This window comes from Schistocerca nitens, chromosome 3 (assembly GCF_023898315.1).
Source record: "Schistocerca nitens isolate TAMUIC-IGC-003100 chromosome 3, iqSchNite1.1, whole genome shotgun sequence".
Classification (NCBI taxonomy): Eukaryota; Metazoa; Arthropoda; class Insecta; order Orthoptera; family Acrididae; genus Schistocerca; species Schistocerca nitens.
The window spans coordinates 663090788-663114686 of NC_064616.1; the positions used below are offsets into that span (position 1 = coordinate 663090788).

The window sequence follows — 23899 nt, forward strand, 5'->3', positions numbered from 1 at the left end:
TAAAGTCTTCCGTTAATTTTGGATGATTTTCTGATTCAGTTGGAAACTCAGGGGTTATAAGCATTTAATTTACTCAAATGAGGTTTTTTTAAGAACAAGTTTTAAAAGTAGTCCATGACTACATTACAAAATAAACTGTTCACAAAGAGTTTTGCACTGCCAGTCTATCTGCAAACACAGAGTTATTCAATATACACACATCAAAAAAAGTTTTGCATCACCTCAGTTCTGAGAGTTCCAGAACCTGTACAGAAAATTGGAATAGAGATCAACATAAACATCATTTCCACCCTTTTTATTGCTCATGAAAACCACACATTGCATGTTGTACCACCATACAGCGAGACCTTCAGAGGTGGTGGTCCAGATTGCTGTAAACACCGGTACCTCTAATACCCAGCAACACATCCTCTTGCACTGATGCATGACTGTATTCGTCGTAACATACTATCCACAAGTTCATCAAGGCACTTTAGGTCCACATTGTCCCATTCCTCAATGGGGATTTGGCGTATATTCCTCAGAGAGGTTGGTGGGTCACATTGTCCATAAACAGCCCTTTTCAACCTATCCCAGGTGTTGTGACAGTGCCACGAGATTTAAAAGTGCCGCTACATCAGTACGCGAACACAGCGATAGAGGTGCTCCGCAGCTCGGCCGAGCGCGGGAGCGCCACCTGGCTATGAACGGCGCCAGCCGCATGTCACGGCACGGCAGTCGAATGACAGATACGGAGTTAATAGCATGTAACCCGCTATTGTTTCTACTTTTGTAAATCCACGCAATTTATTAGTGATTAAAGGTTATACTATTTGGCGACAAGGTCGGATATTTTTTTTCCTGCGTTGTGGAATTGTGTGTTCGTGTCGGAGCAGACATGGAACAGCTTATGCAAGCGCTCATTGAACAACAAACACAGCTGACGGCTGCTATTCAGGCACAACAAACACAGCTGACGGCTGCTATTCAGGCGTTGTCGACGTCGCTTACTCATCGTCTGTCTTCCTCTTCTCCGCCTCCGTTCCCTCCTTACGACAAGGCCGCTGAAGACTGGGAGGATTATGAGAAGCGTTTGCGGCAACACTTCTTGGCTTTCGGCGTTGTCGACACTCCTATGTGTAAGTCGTTATTTCTATCTTGGATTTCCCCACGGATCTATCAGCTGCTACCTCAGTTAGCCCCTCTGCGGGAACCTGCCTCTCTCTCCTTCCAAGAAATGTGTGAATTATTGTCTAACTATTACCAAAAAAACACCCACGTCGTTGCCGCCCGCATGGCGTTCTACCGGTGTCGTAAACAGCCCCATCAATCTTACCGGGCTTGGGTGGCGGAACTACACGGTCTGAGTAGGAAATGTCAGTTTGTCACGGACACTCATCATGAGTCTTATGCTGATTCAATGGTTCGGGATGCTATTCTACGGCTTGCTCCTGATAAAGAAGTTCGGCAACATGCCTTACAACTGCCAAACCCGTCGTTGTCGGAAGTTCTCAGCATCGCTCAATCTTTTGAAGTGTCTCACGCTGCTGGTGCGCAAATAGACGCGTGGTGTGATGTAGGCGCTGTACAGACCACTTTCGACGTGGACAATTTGCCTGTTTCACAGGGGAACGACGATGTGGCGGCGGTTCACTTGCGTCAACAACGTCGCGTTGGGCCACCACGCTCGCAGCGAAAACAGCAACCACAGAAGCAGGTTCGTTCCGCACTTCCTTCTTGTCCACGTTGTTTCGTACAGCATGACAGGGCCGCGTGTCCAAAACGTTGGGCCACGTGTAATTCATGTAGGAAAAAAGGCCACATTGCTTCTGTGTATCAGTCCCCTAAAGTTCCTGTCGACGAGGACGAGGCATCGGACATGGATGTTAACTGTGTGCTTTCTCAAACATTCTCGCACGTATTTGGAGTTGGGCTCCCCTCCCTTGTCTCCCGTTACGCGAAATCTGCGAACTTATAATAAGCAGAAAATTCCTATCGTTGGCCTGTTTGATGCTTCCACTGCCTACAAGTCTGTTGTTAGGCCCCTCACGTTTTATGTGGTGGATCATGCGGGCACGGAAAACCTGTTTGGTTATGATGCTTTCCAGTTGTTCGGGTTCTCCATTGATGATGATGTGCACCTCATATCTGAGGATATTCCGTATCAACAGCTGGATGGATTGTGTTCTGAATTCTCGTCCGTGTTCTCTGCTGGTCTGGGTCGTGCCACGGATTTTGAAGCCCACATTACTCTTAAACCTACAGCTTGCCCTAAGTTTTTCCGGGCACGCCCTATTCCGATGGCGTTGCATGCACCTGTCAAGGCTGAGATAGACAGGTTAACAGCTTCAGGGATTCTCCTTCCTGTTACCTCCAGCGAATGGGCATCGCCAATCGTGGTGGTTTCTAAACCAAATGGGAGTCTGCGATTGTGTGGTGATTTTAAAGCCACTGTCAACGTTCAGAGCCTCATTGACACTTATCCTCTTCCCCGTCCTGAGGAGTTATTTACCAAGCTCGCTGGGGGCCAGTTCTTTTCCAAACTTGACTTATCGGAGGCGTACCATCAGTTGCCGTTGGATGCGTCTTCCAAGGAATTTCTCATCATCAACACTCCTTGTGGGTTGTATCAGTACCAGCGGTTACCATTTGGCGTCGCTAGCGCGCCGGCCATTTTTCAGCGGTTTTTGGAACAGCTCACGGCTTCCGTTCCCGGCTGCATCAACTACCTGGATGACATTGTTGTCACGGGGGCCTCCACTGAGGAGCACCTTCGCAATTTGCGTTCACTGTTTTGTTGGGTTCTGCATTCGGCTGGGTTGAAGTGCAATCTGGACAAGTCACAGTTCTTCCAACCCTCCATTGTTTATCTTGGTTTCCACTTGTCCCGTGGGGGTATATGTCCTGTACGACAGCACGTTGCGGCCATTACCGCTCTACCCCGGCCGTCTACGGTCAAAGAACTTCAGGCATTTCTAGGCAAGATTGCATATTATCACAAATTCATTCCATCCGGGGCGGCGGTGGCTCATCCTCTGCATCAGCTGTTACGCAAAAACGTTCCTTTCTGTTGGTCCGACGAGTGTGAGCAGGCTTTTGTCCGCCTGAAGGCTCATTTGCAGTCGGCGCCTTGTCTTGCCACGTTCCGTCCGGGTCAGCACTTGGTTCTGGCGACTGACGCGTCACAGTATGGCCTAGGGGCTGTTCTCGCCCATCGGTATGAGCATGGGTCGGAACGACCCATCGCCTACGCTTCCAAGACCCTCAACGATTCCCAACGGCGTTACTCTCAAATCGAAAAGGAGGCGCTCGCTATCATTTATGCTCTAAAAAAGTTCAGCGTTTTTTTTGTATGGTTCTAAGTTTCACCTCATCACCGACCACAAGCCGCTGGTCTCTCTGTTCAGCCCCTCGGCGTCGCTTCCAGATAAGGCAGCTCACCGCCTGCAACGTTGGGCCTTATACTTGTCTCGTTTTCACTATGAGATTCACTATCGCCCCACGGCCCAGCACGCCAACGCTGACGCGTTGTCGCGTTTGCCGATGGGCCCCGACCCGGTTTTCGATCGAGATGAACTCCTCTGTTTCCACATTGATGAGGAAGAACATCGTGCGGTCGAGGGTTTTCCACTTACAGGTTCGCAGGTCGCGTCGGCTACTGCGCGGGACCCGGTCCTGCGTCAGGTGATCGGTTTTGTTCAACGGGGTTGGCCGGACAGGACCAAGGGCCGGGCATCGGATCCCCTTCGCAACTACCATGCCTTGCGCCTTCGTCTGTCTGTTCGTGAGGGTGTTGTTCTTCTGGCCATGAATGGCGCATCTCCACGGGTCGTGGTGCCAGCCTCTCTTCGCAAAGATGTTCTCAAACTATTGCATGAAGGCCATTGGGGGATTTCTCGGACTAAGTCCCTGGCCTGCAGGCACGTTTATTGGCCCAGTATTGATTCGGACATCGCCCACATGGTCGGTGCGTGTGGTCAGTGTGCTCAACAACTGGCTGCACCCCGTACAATGCCCTCTCCGTGGCCTGATCCGGCGCAGCCGTGGGAACGGGTGCACGCAGACTTTGCCGGCCCCTTCCTCGGCACTTATTGGCTACTGTTGATTGACGCCTTCTCGAAGTTTCCGTTTGTTGTTCGATGTCCGTCGCCCACCACTGCGGCGACGACACTGGCTTTGTCCAAAATCTTTGCGCTAGAAGGTCTTCCATCCACGATTGTCACGGACAATGGCCCTCAGTTCTCTTCGCAGGCCTTCCGTGATTTTTGTACTGGACAAGGGATTCATCATGTTACAGCACCGCCCTTCCATCCGCAATCGAATGGGGAGGTCGAGCGCCTTGTCCGCACTTTCAAAAGCCAGATGAAAAAATTCCTTAGTGATTTTTCCACAGATGACGCTCTGTTGCAATTTCTGAGTTCTTATCGCTTCACGCCTCTGGGTGATCGCAGCCCTGCTGAACTCTTGCATGGCTGCCAACCGCGCACTCTACTGCACCTGCTTCACCCTGTCAGGCCTTGTACTGTGTCCCCTAGTGGGGGAAAATACTCGGTGGGCGCCAACGTGTGGGCACGAGGGTATGGATCTCGCCCTAAATGGATTCCAGGGGTGGTCCAGGATCTTTGCGGCCGCCGGCTTTGTGAAATACGTACGGACGACGGCACGGTTGTTCGCCATTACGACCAGATGCGCCCACGAGTGGTGGCCACGCCGGTGCCACCACCCCTTCTTTCGCCTCCACCAGCCCGAGAAGCCAGTCCTGTCGCTGCTGCCGATCTTCTGTGCGTGTTGCTGCAGCCGACGTCGCTACCGCTTCCGAGTACGCCGGAACCGGCCCCAGTCGCGACGCCGCCTTCTCCGGGACCCATCTCGCTGGAGCACACCCCCAGGTCCACGACACCTATGGACGCTGCTCCGGAGTTTTCACCCATCATCTCGTCCAGGAGGCACGTTCCACGCGCAAGCTTCCGCCCTGGACATTTTCGACCATACTCTCGTGTTTCTCCGCGGGATCTTCTCGGGGCCTCCCAAGAGGCCATGAATGTCTCCACACTGTCCGTGTCTCCAACGAAGTGAGTGTTTTTTTTCAAGGGGGGAAAAGTGTTGTGACAGTGCCACGAGATTTAAAAGTGCCGCTACGTCAGTATGCGAACACGGCGATAGAGGCGCTCCGCAGCTCGGCCGAGTGCGGGAGCGCCACCTGGCTATGAACGGCGCTGGCCGCATGTCACGGCACGGCAGTCGAATGACAGATATGGAGTTAATAGCATGTAACCCACTATTGTTTCTACTTTTGTAAATCCACGCAATTTATTAGTGATTAAAGGTTATAACACCAGGTATGTTCGATAGTGTACATGTCTGGAAAACATGCTGGCCACTCTAGTCGAACAATATCATTAGCCTGAAGGAAGTCATTCACAAGATGTGCACAATGGGGGCATGAATTTCATCCATGAAGATGAATGCCTCACCAATATGCTGCCAATATGGTTGCACTATCAGTCGGAGGATGGCATTCACATATTGTACAGCAGTTACAGCGCCTTCCATGACCACCAGCGGCATACATCGGCCCCACATAATGCCACCCCAAAACAGCAGGGAACCTCCACCTTGCTGCACTCACTGGACAGTGTGTCTAAGGCATTCAGCCTGACCGGGTTGCCTCCAAACACGTCTCCGACGATGTCTGGTTGAATGCATATGCGACACTCATCGGTGAAGAGAACATGATGCCAATCCTGAGCGGTCCAATTGGCATGTTGCTGGGCCCATCTGTAGTGTACTGCATGGTGTCTTGGTTGCAAAGATGGATCTCGCCACGGACGCCGGGAGTGAAGTTGTGCATGATGCAGCCTATTGCGCACAGTTTGAGTCGTAACACAACGTCCTGTGCCTACACAAAAAGCATTATTCAACATGGTGGCGTGGCTGTCAGGATTCCTCCGAGCCATAATCTGTAGGTAGCGGTCATCCACTGCAGTAGTAGCCCCTGAGTGGCCTGAGTCAGGCATGTCATCAACAGTTCCTGTCTCTCTGTATCTCCTCCATGTCGGAACAACATCGCTTTCGGTCACTCTGAGATGCCTAGACACTTCCCTTGTCGAGAGCCCTTCCTGGCACAAAGTATCAATGCAGATGCAATCGAACCGCTGTATTGACCATCTAGGCATGGTCGAACTACAGACAACACGAGCCGTGTACCCCTTGCCTTGGAATGACTGGAACTGATCGGCCGTCGGACGCTATCCGTCTAATAGGTGCTGCTCATGCATGATTGTTTACATATTTGGGCAGGTTTAGTGACATCTCTGAACAGTCAAAGGGACTGTGTCTGTGATACAATATTCACAGTCAACGTCTATCTTCAAGAGTTCTGGGAACCGGGATGATGCAAAACATTTTTTGATGTTTGTATTTTATATTCTTTGAAATAGTTGCAAAAAATGTTTGTATTCACATAAGGTATTATATGAGTACACGTATGGATACAGCAATTCGAGAAGTCATTTTTCTTCTTCTTTTCTTTTCTTCCCCCACCCCCCCACCCCCCCCCCCCCCACCCCACCCCCCGTGTTCTCCAGCACGAACTTTCCAGACTAACAAAGAAGGCATTTTGCATAGCTCATACTGCAATTTTAAGAGGACAGTGGTAATTTTATTTTGGAACAGGATGGTGCTCCTCTTCACTTCTACAATGATGTTCATGAGTTCTTGGACACCAGTACCAGTAATAAGCTACTACAGCAATGGATCAGTAGTGCAGCAGCTGGCAAACATGTTCTTCAGACCTGAAACCATATCATTTTTACCTATGCATTACAGCAAAGACACGGTTTTCACACCTCCACTTTCACACAACATTGCCCACTTTTGATGACTATCAGGGCAGCTGTGATCAACATCAATGTGCACACTTTGGGATGAGAATGGGTCGAATTAGACTGTGGACTGGACGTGTGGCTAATGGTTCACATATTAAACATTTGTGAACATGGCACAACAAAATTTTTGAGTTTCTGGTTCCATACATATAATCATATAGTACCCCTAATCTCCCATCGAGTCCTATCCCCAGGATGAAGGTGATTACATGTGGGTACAGTGTACATCTGAATCATCACCTTCAAACAAACAAAAACCCATTCTTGACTATTGACTAAGTTTGAACAATAGGTTAGAGGATCATGTGTTGATACTACACAACTCTCAAATTACCCTCAATCGGAATGAGAGGTCTCTGAGATCCATGCATTCTACCAGTCCAAAACATGACTGACCTGTCTCCTTGCTGAGCCTGTGGGACTATATGCCAGAGATGTTTATTGGTAACTGTCTGCCTCCACGCTCTTCTACAATGATTAACAGGTGTTACACACATACTGATTCCGTTTACATTCCAAATGTTCCCTTGTATGCCTTCTTCATGCAGCACTTTTTGTGTGGGAGAGGAGAGGAGGGGAGGGGAGGGAAATTTGTGCTGTTGTTCATATGCTGTGTGTTGTTTGGGTTGACACACCCTTTCCAGTTATCTCCAAAAATGTAGTGTGCAGTTATGCTGCATTCTCCTCAGGGCATCTACAAGCCATAATTTGATGATAGTGGTCATCATCAGGTTGTGTGAAGCTGGGGTGATCAATATGAGGCAGATTTTCAATGTTTCACGTCCCCCGATAACAGATGAATGTTAGAATGATATGCTTTGTTGTATGCCAGTTTGGCAGACAACTTCAGGTGCTGACAGCCCTTCTTGCTTTAAAGTGACTGCATGCAGATCTTGAAACTGCACTGAGAATACAGATTTTCTTTTACCTCCGAGACACAGGTAGCTGTATGCAATAATTTCCTGTGGTCTAAATAGTAATGAGAAAGGTTTTTTTTAAGGCAAGTTATTGTGGTGTTGCAAAACATCTTTGAGAAGTTTATACCATATTTTTCATTTACACCAGGTGTATTTTGTACACAACTCTAGGCTGTATTTCACAATTTTTTTTTAATTTGTCATTTCCCTTTTCATTTATCATTGAAGTTATTTTCTAGTTTAAGATCTGAGGAACCAGGAATCATAGGATTTATATAATGATTTTGTATTTTTGATGTGTCTAGCAAAATACTGTTAATAGCAGTGCCACTGGTTTCTGGTTTCACATTGTAGGGGTAAGTTAATAGAATTAATCAGAAAACCATAATTGTTGGCTTTCATAATTAGTAATCAGTCACTGGAAACTGCAGTGAGGTAGTCAACATGAAGTATCCACAGGGTGTAATGTTGTTAATGATGGCATGGAAAAGCCACACTTTTTCGTTTTCACTAATATATGAATAACAAGAATGAACTACTGTTACAAAGTAGATCAGTAACTGTAATCTAAGACACTGATGGAAAATAAAACAAAAACACAAGTTTAAACTACTGTTGTTTTTGTAAATCACATTTTCTACTGAAGTGCCCAAATTCTTTTTTCCTGACATAGTGAAACAAATGTTTGGTACATCATCTTAAAAATTCTTGGCGTATAGGAAATGATTTCTTCTGCTATAAAAAATTATTGTGATTAGCTGTTCATCTGTGACTGGAAAATGTAGGCTTCCATAAAACTCCACACAAAACTATCTAGATCATTCTTCGAAGTCACGTTAGGGAACCAATGCCCCCAATCAACCTACGTCAAATATTACCTGAATGTCAGGCTACAGTGCACAAAATACACCATTTAACAACAACCATTGCACAACCCAACATGAGCAACCCAGTCGTCCTCTCACTAAATAAACTTCTACCTGTTCACTGCTGACAGGCTGCAATTTATGGCCACTGCTCCACAAATATGTATTTTTACCTATCAATTATTATTATTGTTATTTTTTACCTATGGTTATTACAAAATTTTGCTCAGTTTAATGACAACTACTGACCTCAATACTAAGAGTCTTTATAAAGAATATTTCTTTTACTCTGTGTTTGGTTTCATCAGTAAAATGAATTTGGAAATGCAAGAATTGGTGAGGTGGTGTGTGAGAAAGTTCACCTTCAAGTACACATCATAATGTAAAAACAAGCCCTGCAATGGGAAGTAAAAGAAGTGAAGTGACTGAAGTGGTGAGAGCAGGATGGTGGTAGTTTGTATGAGAGAAGAATGACATAAATACTGTAAAGTAACTACAGAGTAGTTACACTGATCAGAAGAAAGCATTACGATTATATGCATTGTAACTGGTATGTCCATCTTTGGCATGGATAACAGTGGCAACATGTTGTAGAATGGAAGCAATGAGGCCTGAGTATGTCGCTGTAGGGAGTTGGCATCGCACCTGCACGCACAAGTCACCTAATTCCTGTACATTCCGGGGAGGGGGGCGATGAGCTCTGATGCCATGTTCAACCACATTCCAGATGTGTTCTATTGGGTTCAGATCTGGCGAATTGGGAGGCAGCACATCAACTGGAACTTGCCACTGTGTTCCTCAAAACACTCCATCACACTCCTGGCCTTATGACATGATGCATTATCTTGCTGAAAAATGCCACTGCCATCGGGAAACATGATCGTTATAAAGGGGAGTTCATGGCCTACCAGCAGTGTATGATACTCCTTGCCCATCATGGTGTCTTGCACGAGCTCCACTGGACCCATGGATGCTCACATGAATATTCCCACAGCATAATGGAGCTGCCACCAGCTTGTCTCTGCCCCGGAGTACAGGTGTCAAGGAGCTGTTCCCCTGGAAGACGATGGATTCGCACCCTCTCATCATCATGATGAAAAAGGTATCAGGATTCATCAGGCCATGCAGTGCTCTGCCACTGCACCAACATCCAGCGCCAGAGGTCACGTGCCCATTTCACTAGTAGTTGCTGATGTCGTGGTGTCAACATTGGCACATGCATGGGTCATTGGATGCTGAGGCCCATCATTAGGAGTGTTTGTGCATTGTGAGTTCAGACACACTTGTACTCCACCCAACATTAAAGTCTGATGTTAGTCCCACCACAGCTCACTGCCTTTTCTGTTTTACCAATGTGCCCAGCCTACAACATCTGACATCTGTAATGAGGCATGGCCGCCTCCCACAACATCTGGATGTGACTTCACCTTGGTTTCACCACATGTGGAATGCACTCACCACAACGCTCCTCGAACACCTGACAAGTCGTGCAGTTTCCAAAATGCTTGCGCTGAGCCTCCGGGCCATCACAACCTCGGTGAAAGTCAGATCACACACCTTCCCCATTCTACACATGAGCAGCATGCTTACCAATACTACATGCACTGTTGATGAGTCTGGCTAGCAGTCATTCCTTGCCAGGTGACATTGCTATTTCCTGGATGGGTTTATATTGATAGTAAGTTGGTGATCATAATGTTCTGGCTGATCAGTCTATATTCATTGTAATGTGCTTATAAAATCTTATTTGTACACTGAAATGTCCAATAGTTTTCATGAGATGATAGAAGGTACATAATCACACTGTACTACATCACTAACTGGCATGTGTTTTTTCCCTTGTTTCAATTTATGATTTATCACTGACAGATATATGTCATGGGGTACTCACATTGCAGCAATACAGCCAAATGTGAACACTGTTCAATAGTTTTCAAATGCATTGATATGTCTCAGCTGTTTATTTATTTTCAGCAAAGATTAGTTCACTTATATTAAGGTGATGACATTTCAGTCAAACATGATTTTGAATATCTGATGAACAGGACAATTCATCTCTGAAATTGTGCCAACATTTAAAATTCCACAATCCATCAAGTGAGTTTTGTAATGAAAATACTGCACTGAATATACTGACATCTACTATGAAGAGCACAATGGTTAATAACAACTACTTCATGTCATCTAGTGATGATTAGTTACAACTATCTGAAACAGTTGGCAAGCCACAGTTGTTGATATGAGAGCAGAATTTAAGTTACAAGGAACAAGCAGTGTATTTGATAACAAAAGCTAGGCAAGCAGACTGAGGCATCTAATTTTATGTTCGTAGGACATTTTATCACTGCATACTGGATCCATGTATCACTTTACGCAGGTCAGTTGATGATGGCCACATATTATTTGCATCCCTTGTTGCATCTCACATGTACATAGGGTACATTTTGTTCAATGTTCATTTCCAAGGATTAAAAAGCTTCCGAAATTTTGTAGGCACTTGTCATAGCATGGCACAATTTCTGTATGCCTTCATCATAGAAGGTTGCTGGCTGTGTAATCAACCCATGTGGTAACATGTTCTTTCAGCTTGTCATCATTGTTGAAGTGTTGACCCCCAATGACCTTCCATAGCAAGGGCACTAAGTGTAAACTTACAGTTGTGCTTAATCTTCTCTTCAATTCTGTGAACCAGTTCATCAGTAACCACAGACAGGCGTCCACTTCGTTCTTCATCGTGCACTTGATCACGTCCTTCATTGAACAGTCTGACCCGTCTTCTAACCATTGAATCACTCATAGCATTTTGTCCGTAAACCTCACAGATTTGCCGATGAATTTCCTTTGGTTTAACTTTTTTTGCATTTGGAAAATGAATCACAGATCTGATTCATACGCGGCGGCATTTTCAATTACGGCTGACATTATAAAAAAGCACTACAAAGCACATGTTGGCGATCTGAAAATGGTGTACATGTCTTCTCCTTGAGTCGTAGGAACTGCCACGCATGCTCGGAATTGCAATTGTAGTGCTGCCACGGATAGAAATAGAACTTACTTTGTGGATGACCCTCGTATATTTAGCAATCCAAATAATGATTACTGTATTTATCCCAGAATTTCCATCCATCAAGTTAATGCCACAAAAACAGCTGAGATTCATGATATTTTTTATGTATGACATTAATTTACACAGTTAGTACAATGAAGCTCTGGTATAGTAATTACACATATTACAACAATATTTACATAGAAGACATCATATGTTTATGACAGAGAATACTTGTATCTGTATTTTTCGCCCTTCCCCACTAGCAATTGAGTCATAGATGATGCACACAAAAATTGTTGTTAGTATGCTTCTAAAAGTGTCCCATTCTCTCTATTTATCATTTTTATCTTTGCTCAGTACATAATTTGGGAGGTGATTATGTGTTTTGAGGATAAGCTGTGGATGGCAATGTCTTCTCTCTTGCAGTCAGCTGAGCATCTCTGTGAATCTCTTTTACTTACTGCAGAAAGTCATGAATCACCAATGCGTTCTTCAAAGAATCAGTTTCTTTAGAATTTTTCATGTGATTAAGATCACAGACAGACGAACAATACTCAAAAATGGGTCAAATATATATCTTTCAAACTGTTTTTTGTAGATATTCTCAAAGAATTCAGCAATATTTTGTTCGTGCATGATTGTTAATTTTAGTGACAAAAGTGCCAGAAAGTTAGCTTTGGCCTACTTCACATACTTCTGTCCATTAACATCAAACTGAATAAAATATTATGAATATGACACACTTATACACAATATACACTATCTGGACAAGATACATAATGTGCAATGACCAGATGTCACTAGAGGTGAACCCACCAGCATGAAAGGTGGGTAGCACTGTGTTGTCAGTAGAGAGGGAAAATTGGTTGGTCAGTTGATCTCAGTGACTTCGAATGTGGACGGGTCATTGGATGTCACCTGAGTAACAAATCCATCAGGGCCATTTAAGCCCTTCTAAAGCTCCCCATTTTGACTGTTGATAATGTGAGTGTGTAGTGGACACCTGATGGAACAACCACAGCTAAACCAAGAACAGACAGACCTCATGTACTGACGGACAGTGACTGTCAAGCACTGCGGAGGGTGGCTGTAAAAAATCACAGGAAATCAGTGGAATGAATCACTCATGTGTGACAAAGTGCTTATGTAGAGAAAAAATATTCTGTGGGTTACAGTGCCCTTTATATATTCTCACTCAGTTTCTTGATGGGTCACTGCTGTCTGTTTCTAGGGAACCTTGTAAGAGACAGATCATATATGCAAACAAAGTAATCGAAATGAGGTAACACTCACTCAACAGGTATGCAACACACCTAATGTACAGGTAATGCTGTTATGATCTTAACCGACCAAAGCTACTAGGAAAACTACAATATTCTACCCTGACTTATGATAGCCTACGGTAGTTTTACATCTCTGTAAGTGATGCTTGATGTGGTGTAAAGAGTGAGGCCACTGAACAGAGGACAACTGGAAACAAGTGATTTGGAGTGATGAATCATGCTATACCCTGTGGCAACATAATGGAAGGGTTCAGACTTGGTAAATGTCTAGAGATGTTACCTGCCATCAAGTGCTTAAGGAAACCTTAGATGTGAAAGGATATGAACACACTCTAAGTACTGCAAACTGCATGCAGCACAGGAACAGTTTGGATACAATAATTGATTGTATTAACATGACAAAGCACCCAGTCATATAGCAGCATTTGTAAGGTAATTGTTTGTGGATAACAACATTCCTGAAATGGACTAGCCTGCCTATAGTCCCAACCTGAACCCAATGGTACTCAGCTCCAAACCCCATGCTCCAAACCCCAGCGACCACCATCAGTAACTTCTCTGGTTTCAACTCTTAAGGAAGAATGGGCTGTCATTCCACCACAGATATTCAGACACCTCAGTGAAAGTGTACCGAGCATAGTTCAAGCCAACCAACACCAGACTCACTATACATTTACTCTACTATGAAGTTCATTTTCGGAACTAATCATAATTTGAAAATATAAACACCCATGAATTCAGAGTATTTCTTTCATTTACTGATGTCATTGATGCATTATTTCTAGAGGTGTGGTTAGGTCTTGTGCAGTGCAGGATTAAATTTATTGTGTTTTACCCAAGTTCAGTGACAAACCACATACAGGCACCCAGACACAGTCAACAATTTTTACATGCACACACACACACACACACACACACACACACACATTCTGAAGTGTCAGAGTTACTCCATTCGGCTTGATTTTAATACTTAAGACTTGTACCATCAGCAAAGAACTAGTTCAGATTCCTGGGTATAAAATGTCATATCATTATACAAGGTGAATCACAAAAAACTTGCACCTCAAATACTGCGGAAATGGAAATTGCTATTGATTTGCGGTTTTCACAGGATGGGTTGGCTTATGTTAGCCACAGCACAGATTGTAACAATACTTAGAAAGTATATTTTTTGTGCAAACATGTTGTTGTTGTTGTTGTTGTGGTCTTGAGTCCAGAGACTGGTTTGATGCAGCTCTCCATGCTACTCTATCCTGTGCAAGCTTCTTCATCTCCCAGTACCTACTGCAACCTACACCCTTCTGAATCTGTTTAATGTATTCATCTCTTGGTCTCCCTCTACAATTTTTACCCTCCATGCTGCCCTCCAATACTAAATTGGTGATGCCTTGATGCCTCAGAATATGTCCTACCAACTGATCCCTTCTTCTAGTCAAGTTGTGCCACAAACTTCTCTTATCCCCAATCCTCTTCAACACCTCCTCATTAGTTACGTGATCTACCCATCTAATCTTCAGCATTCTTCTGTAGCACCACATTTCGAAAGCTTCTATTCTCTTCTTGTCCAAACTATTTATCGTCCATGTTTCACTTCCATACATGGCTACACTCCATACAAATACTTTCAGAAACGACTTCCTGACACTTAAATCTATACTCAATGTTAACAAATTTCACTTCTTCAGAAACACTTTCCTTGCCATTGCCAGTCTACATTTTAGAGCCTCTCTACTTCGACCATCATCAGTTATTTTGCTTCCCAAATAGCAAAACTCGTTTACTACTTTAAGCGTCTCATTTCCTAATCTAATACTCTTAGCGTCACCCGATTTAATTCGACTACATTCCATTATCCTCGTTTTGCTTTTTTTTTATGTTCATCTTATATCCTCCTTTCAAGACACTGTCCATTCCATTCAGCTGCTCTTCCAGGTCCTTTGCTGCCTCTGACAGAATTACAATGTCATCGGCAAACGTCAGTTTTTATTTCTTCTCCATGGATTTTAATTCTTACTCCGAATTTTTCTTTTGTTTCCTTTACTGCTTGCTCAATATACAGACTGAATAACATCGGGAACAGGCCACAACCCTGTTTCACTCCCTTCCCAACCATTGCTTCCCATTCATGCCCTCGACTCTTATAACTGCCATCTGGTTTCTGTACAAATTGTAAATAGCCTTTCGCTCTCTGTATTTTACACCTGCCACCTTCATAATTTGAAAGAGAGTAATCTAGTCAACATTGTCAAAAGCTTTCTCTAAGTCTACAAATGCTAGAAACGTAGGTTTGCCTTTCCTTAATCTGTTTTCTAAGATAAGTCGTAGGGTCAGTATTGCTTCACGTGTTCCAACATTTCTACGGAATCCAAACTGATCTTCCCCGAGGTTGGCTTCTACCAGTTTTTCCATTCGTCTGTAAAGAATTTGCATTAGTATTTTGCAGCCATGGCTTATTAAACTGATAGTTTGGTAATTTTCACATCTGTCAACACCTGCTTTCTTTGGGATTGGAATTATTATATTCTTCTTGAAGTCTGAGGGTATTTCACCTGTCTCATACATCTTGCTCACCAAATGGTAGAGTTTTGTCAGGACTGGCTCTCCCAAGGTTGTCAGTAGTTCTAATGCAGGGCTTAACAACTGGCCGGTTTTGAGCACGAGTACTCGCGTGTGCTCAGGCACGTGCTCGCGAGCAGCTGCAAGGTCGCGGAGTACGGAGGGAGGGGAAATGCGCGCGCACGTTTGAATAGGGCCGCAGCGTGCCTATTGAATTCGCGCCGACTGTGTATCGTTTAAAGTACTACCATCAGCTCTTAACAGTCACTTTGCTGGTTAAGAATCATGTGAAGTAGCCGTTGTGTAACCCCAACCATGCTTTCGCAGTTCAACCCTCATTGGGAGGAATTTTATCTGTTTACTGAAAAAGATGGTGTTGCAAAATGTTTAGTATGTCACAAAACGGTGAAGTCTTTTACGAAATTTAATTTGCAGCGACATTATATGTCGTACCACGCGAAAGACTACGGACGTGGAAAATGTGATTGACCAGATCATGCACAGGAAGTTATTAAACATAAAAGGAAGCTATCCGAAGAAGATCTGGACGACGAAGAAAAGTCAACTGAGGCAGCTCTCAGAGTGGGTTACAAAATTGCTTTGCTTTTAGCAAACTCCCTGCGCCCCTTAACTGATGGCGATTTAATAAAAGAATGTTTGGTAGTTGCAGCGGAACATCTGTGTCCATCTCAAGTTGAACAGTTTCGGATTTTGCCATTATCTAACATGACCATTATGCGTCGCATACAGGACATGGCAGACGACGTCCAGAGCCAGCTTGCAAATATCTGTTAAGATTTTATGGCGTATTCTCTAGCTCTGGACGAAAGTGTTGATATCACTGGAACAGCGCAGCTTGTCATATTTATTAGAGGTGTTAACAGAGACCTTTAGGTGAGGGAGGAGCTCCTCGATGTAGTAGCCATGAAGAACACTACAACCGGAGGTGATACTTTAAGTAGTGTTGAAGAAAGTTTTGAAAATATAGGATTGTCGTGGAATTCTTTAGTTTCAGTGTCTACAGATGGTAGAGGCATACACTTAGCTAATAAAATTATGTGGCACGTGTACATTCTCCTTTATTTGTTGCATTTGTCGCAGTAATAATTCGTGAGTGATATCCCTGCAGCTGGCCGCGGATTTACATCGACTGGCGGCAGCTGTTGTGTACCCCACGTCACTCTCCCCACTCTCCGCTCTGGTCCGGTAGTGGGGGTAGCGTGCTCGCACTGCTCCGTGCTCGCACCTTGCTGCTCACAGCTTGCTCCGCGAGCACGTATGTTGTGAAGCCCTGTTCTAATGGAATGTTGTCTACTCCGGGGGCCTTGTTTCGACTCAGGTCTTTCAGTGCTCTATCAAACTCTTCACGCAATATCATATCTCCCATTTCATCTTCATCTACATTCTCTTCCATTTCCATAATATTGTCCTCAAGTACATCGCCCTTGTATAAACCCTATATATACTCCTTCCACCTTTCTGCCTTCCCTTCTTTGCTTAGAACTGGGTTGCCATCTGAGCTCTTGATATTCATACAAGTGGTTCTCTTCTCTCCAAAGGTCTCTTTAATTTTCCTGTAGGCAGTATCTATCTTACCCCTAGTGAGACAAGCCTCTACATCCTTACATTTGTCCTCTAGCCACCCATGCTTAGCCATTTTGCACTTCCTGTCGATCTCATTTTTGAGACGTTTGTATTCCTTTTTGCCTGCTTCATTTACTGCATTTTTGTATTTTCTCCTTTCATCAATTAAATTGAATCTCTCTTCTATTACCCAAGGATTTCTATTAGCCCTCATCACATACACTTGGTTAAATGGAAAAATATCTATTGAAATTAACAAACTAAAAGTAAGGTGAATTAGAATGTCACTGGTGTTTGTTGCAGGTTTCCAGTGTTCACTGCTGCATGGTGCATATGGCAAGATATCCCAACAGATGTCAATCACCTCAGCAATTAGTTATCAACCTCTTCAACAAGTTACATGAAAGTGGTAGTGTAATAGCTAGACAACATAACAGAAGGAAAGAAGTGATGACAGAAGAGATGGAAATTAACATTCTTGCTGCAGTTGGAGTTGATTTGCATATTAGCTCCCACACAATCACAGGAGGAAGTAGCGTGAGTCAGGCAAGTGTGTTACTTATTCTCCACTGACGTAGGTTCCATCCCTGTCATGACTGTCTCCATCAAGAGCTGCATGGAAATGATTATGAGAATTTTGTTAACTTCTGTAAATGTGTGTTAAGACAGGATACTCCAGATGTATCATGTATCTTGTTTAGTGATGAAGCCACATTTACCAATCATGGCCACGTAAACCACTGAAACATGTACTATTGGTCTGTTGATATCCTTGTTGGCTTTGTCAGATGAAACATCAGTATCCATGGAGTGTAACTGTTTAGTGTGGGATAGTGAACCATAGTGGGATAGTCTCCTAACAGACCATCTTCCACAGACACTAGAAGACATTCCTCTGCAGACTAGGAAGAACCTATGGTACCAACATGATGACTGTTCAGTCCATAGTGCATGAAGTACTGCAGCATGTCTTCACAAATTGTTTCCAAATTGCTGGATTTGGTGCAGAGTGCCTGTACCTTGGCCGGCCCATTCCCCAGATCTGACACCTCTGGACTTTTTTCTGTGGGGGAAAGCTGAAAGACATTGTCTACAGGGACATACCAAATACACCCAAGATATGTGATGACATGTTACTGCAGCCCGCTCGGACATCTCCGCTGAAATGCTAGCACAAGTGCAGCAGTCGTTCCATGCCAGACTGGAAGTGCGTATTGCCATTGCCAGTGGTCATTTTGAAACAACCTGGTCAGAATCCACATAACTAGTGTACGCACTGTTCTTTAGTGTATGCTACCACAGGTATTGTACAAGTGTCGGTATTGGGGCTTTCTAAAATTGATATCTTGTAAACAACACACACTAGTATTCTGTAAAAAACAGCACTGGCATTCTAATTTACTCTAATTTTAGTCTGTTATGACAATAGGCATTGTTCCATTTAAAAAGTGTATGTTTGCACAAGAAACACACTTTTCAAGTATGTAATAATACTGTAATAAATCTGTTTATTGGCTATCAATACGAACCCCTGACTACCAATCCATTCTGTGAAAACCACACATTAATAGCACTTTCGACTTCCACAATATTTGTGGAGCAAGCCTTAGGTGATACACCCTGTATATAACAAGAAAAATCATTATCAATCCCTGTGGTACACCTGAAGATGCTATTTAGTTCTGTGCAAAACCTGGATTTCTTAATGTGGCTCTCTGTATTCTGTTAGTTCGATACTGTTGAGGTATAGTGTTACAGGATCCCACTGCATATAGCACCACCTGCCACAGAAGGATACATGAAGATTTGAGTGATAGAATAAATAAAAAATTACAAAAATCACCATGTCATCTTGTATGGATGCTGATGACAGCTGATGGGGGGGCTCCTACTTTTTCTTGAAAAATGTCCTCAGTTGTCCTCTTTAGGCTGAAAAACACTATTCCAGTCCTACTATTGAGGAAACATTCCTGGTAATATTAAGAACTAAACATAGGCACTCCATGTGCCAGTCAGATAAGCTCAGTGGGCACAAGAGAAGGAATTAGCTATGATCTTGGAGGACACAATCTGCCATCCTACCGGTTACAGTAAAACATGAAAACCCTAAATCATGTAGTGAAAGTGAGGATTTGAACCTACTCTTGCCAAATACATGTCAAGACCCTTAATCATAACAGGTAAAAACCTTTGGCATCACTTTAGAAAAGAATTCAATCTTGGTGGAATGCACAAATCGCATACCAAAGCAGATTATCTCCTACTTCTTTATTTTAAACAAAACAAAAAAGCAACATCAGTTATTAAACTGAGCCTTGTGCAGTTTACAGTCTTATTGTACTGTTCCTAATGTGCTATAGTTTGAACAGGCACAGCTAAGAATGCTCAGGACAGTCATTCACAATATTAATATCATACGGACATGACAGTGACATGAAGTAACTAAACTATGCTTTGTCTTCTTTACCACTTTTTCAGCTCACATATCAAATATCCATAATCTTACCTGATTTAGAATACCCAGTACTTGCCAATATTAATCTATAAAAGATAACTTTATGACTGTTATAATCAACAACTGTAATAAAACGTATGCTTAACTTGCAACATATGCTATGCATTGTTATACTTGAGAAGTAACAAAACTAGGCCGTTTTCTATATGATATGAACAGCCACCACCAACCTGTGTAACACATAATTTCAATTCCTACATGATTTTACTCCAGTATTCTTTCCTGCTTCTATAGTTTCTCTGGTATCTTTGCATATTGTTCATGATACACTGTTACTTAGTATTCATCCAACTAAAGCTTTTATCAACATCACATTTAATACTTTCTGGCCATTACATGTTGAATCTACAGATATATAAATTTGGTAGTTCATTAAAAAAATAAAAAAACAAAAGAAGCCACGATAACATGCAAAATCTTGAGGAATGACAAAACATATAGGGTGAAGTATGTCAACCAAGTTTGTAATTTCCTTACTCTTTCAAACCATATCATGTAGAGAGCAATGTTTGCAGGAGAGCTTCTTGACTTTGCAGATTAGGAGAGAAGGCACTACAGGCAAGAATGACCTGGTACTTTATATGGTGAGTGCTGGCAGCACATGTAAATGCTCAAATACCTACTCTCACAGAACAAGCGGCATATGAAACACACGCACATTTGAGTTTCTACAGCAGTAAAAGTGAAAGTGAATGATTTTACAGTCAAAACTAATATTTTGTAACAAATTACAAAATACAAAATACTATTACACAATGCTACAGTGAACAATACTGTTTGCTGACTAGGTTTCACACTTAGTGGAAACAAATCAATACTGACTGATTTCTAGCAATTCCTCTGGTCCCACCGTCCCCTGCGCAATGAGCTAAATTATATTATGTGTACAGTACTTGTAGACCAAAGCTGTGAGATAGGCCACAAAGTTTGCCTGTGTAGTTCAGCTGACATATGCATTGCCCACAAAAGGTAACTTTGAGGATCACGTCCTGGTCCAGTACAATGTCCTAATGTGTCAAAAGTTTTACAGTATTACTTAAAGAAAAAAATATGCTACAGATGAACAACAAATTTTGTTTGTTTCATACTGCACATTGGTGGTGTTATTATTAGATTTTTAATTTTTTGGACAATGATTATTCAATATATCACCAATCTGCAAATAATCAGTACAAGGTTGAATAGGTAAGTGTGTATGACTGCAGTGGATTATAGTTTCCAATTACATACAATGAATGACACAGAAAAATGCATTCTGTACTAGTTTATTTTCTTTGTTACTTAGAGTTGGGACATATTTGACTATAATTTGTAGCATTACATATTCATTGTGTGAGTTTCACTCTAGTCTCAAAATTTTACATAAACTAGCAAAAATGTATACTTTACACTCATTCAAATAATATTGTTAGACATTTGAGACCACCCTATTTTAGGTATCTAACCAGAATGATGAACAATAAATCAAGCAAATATCAGGTCGTATCTTTAAAAATTATAATAGCTGTATTGTTAAGATGTCAATAGTATGTAATGAACACAATGTATTTTTAAAGTAAAAACTTACGAAAGGATAAATCAATCAGCAAATTACTAAATTATGCCATTGCTTTGAGAGCCTAAATTAAATGAACATAACAATGGACATTGTAACAATAAAGATAATTTTGATAAGGGTACTTACATCATCCATTCCAAAGCTAAAATTGACTGCTGTTTTTATCAGCACTGTCCCAGCAAATGGCAGGAGAAACACCAGAAACAACCTTAATAAGGAACCAGTATTTATCAAATGGTCTATATTGACATGCTTAACTGTCAATACCACCGAAATCAATAGGCAGGTTAGCAGTGAACAGATCAGAAATTTATTTCCAAATAAGGAAAGTATAGCAAGGGAGAGACCCAGCTGTGGACAGAACAGAAAATGGCCAGAGTTAACATAACACAACCAAAACACAGAGTGCTAAATTAGGTTCTGTTCAGTTTGAAATTCCTGATAACAACAAACCTATGTCCATGCACACATACAAGTGATTCAATTTTTATATTAAAAAGATAAAAAATTAAAAACAAATTTGTGTAATGCAACTGATAATAACTTAGACTCCTCGCACAACAAATTACATAAATGTTCAGCACTTATCAGCCTACAAAAGCCATGCATTGCCATACTGTGAGTGCAACAATTGTCCTCTAGTATATTCTGCTGGTTTCACAATTAGCCAAAAGTGTGATACAATCATAAACTTTATCACCTATTTAATATTTGTCTTGGTCATCCATGCTATATGTTGAGAATTTTGCCTCAAAATCTTTATAATGAATAAACTATGCATAATTGTGTGGCCCATAAATTTTATTCATTTGTTCAAATTCATGTTTCAAAAAGTTCATTTTGTTTTTCCATGAATCCACTACAGCCCAGTTACCATGGCTGTACAAAACAAAAATACAAATGAGTGTAGTGACATTTTTTATGTGAATTTGGAGCATTCATTATTATTATTAGTCATTTCAGCTTTTAACAGCTACTGGCAAAGTTGGAGAGTATAGCAGCACACAACTATAGCAATTTTTTATTACTGACTGGATTTGTGGGAAAGTTTCAGATGTTTGACAATCTTATGGCAAAGGAAATACATAGTCGGTGCAAGAACTTGCCTTGCAGCTGGTAAGTGTACATATAGATGATTATTATGACAACGAATAGAATGTGATAATATGAAACAGTATCAGCTATAGCAAAGAAAGAGAAATAATAGTGAAAAATATTTGTTTTACTTATTTTCTGCTATTTACATGCAACCTGTGAGCCAGTGGTGAAGCAGTAACAGTAGTAGTAGTAGTAGTAGTACACGTGTGGCTGAAACGCAACTAAAGCAACTGACAAGGTAACCAGTGAAGATGAATCTCATTAAAAGCTTTCCTCCTATCAGATTTGAGGGGGTTCAAACACACAATATAACTTGGCCATTTTGCAGGGGATACTGGGACCATAAGTACACAACAGCTGGTTGGTTGATTTGGGGGAGGGGATCAAACAGTGAGGTCACTGGTTCCAACAGATTATGGAAGGATATGGAAGGAAGTTAGCCATGCCCTTTCAAAAAACCATCCAGGTATTTGTCTGAAGTGATTTAAGGAAATCACGAAAAACCTATATCAGGATGGCAGGACACAGATTTGAAATGTCGTCCTTCTGAATGTGAGTCCAGTGGGTTAACCACTGCCCCACCTCTCTCTGTCATGACAGCTGTCTAGCTTCATGGCTACTGCTGCCTGTTATCACAGGGCACACAGAACACAGTAATCAACATTGCATTCACAACTGTCCTGCCTACTACAATGCTACATAATGTTGTACTGTTTACTAGCTAGAGCTGCCAGTGCAGCGAAACATTCCATATTGCCCAAAGTCATTCAACTTCCATCAATTCCTTCACTCTCAAAAAAGAGCTAAGATAAATTGTGCAAATAGTCATATGTCAAAATTTTGACATTTCTCTTATACTTGCATTCATCCTTCATTTCTGAGTCTGATTAGCTATTTTCTTGTAAAGACCCTTTAATGTATCTCATTTCACGGGTAAAATACTTTATCTTCTTTCCTGAATGGCTGATCTAAATATTCTACCATTTAACACTTTTCTTTGCAATATTGCTTTTCTATCCAATTCCTTCAAAAATCAGAGATTTCCACGAATGCAATTTGCTTTGCTTATATCCTTACCAGTATTTTATGCAAAACATTCTCTTTAGTTAACTGAAGGTATCATATCCTTCCAACACTTTTCTGCTGATCTTTGGATAACACTTTTCTGCTGATCTTTGGATATCTGTAGTCAATCATTGCTCAAAGAAACTTACTTTTTAACATCTCCATGAGCGGGACTATGACTCTCACAACCAAAGATAAGTGATGACAATTAAAGCAGCTGCCAAAGCACTAGTTATTCTTTATTTAAAAAACAGGACCAGAGTCAATCTCATGTAATAGCAGTTTCAAGTAAGACCAATTAAATGTTTATCTGATTGAAGATATACTTAAATAAGGCCAACATGGATCACATTTTCTAAATAAAATATCTTACAACTGCAGGTGCAGCTATTGTGATCAACTTAATTTTGTCACTCTTCATACAGTCTTCAGGTGACCATTCCCCGTACAAGGTCTGATCAAAAAATTCCAGAACTTCGGCCACAAAATTTTTCTACACTTACCATTTACTTATTGTGCATGGTCTCCTTCGGTACACTCTC

The 23899-nt window shown here is 42.2% G+C and overlaps 1 protein-coding gene across 1 annotated transcript in view; it reads right to left on the bottom strand.

Annotated features, from left to right (window-relative positions):
* Positions 1-23899, bottom strand: part of LOC126248623 (probable C-mannosyltransferase DPY19L1) — a 224541-nt gene that overhangs the window by 88837 nt on the left and 111805 nt on the right. Inside the window, exon 8 of the mRNA XM_049949793.1 lies at positions 21321-21545. Coding sequence (XP_049805750.1) covers positions 21321-21545 — 225 coding nt within the window. The remainder of the gene's footprint in view (positions 1-21320; positions 21546-23899) is intronic.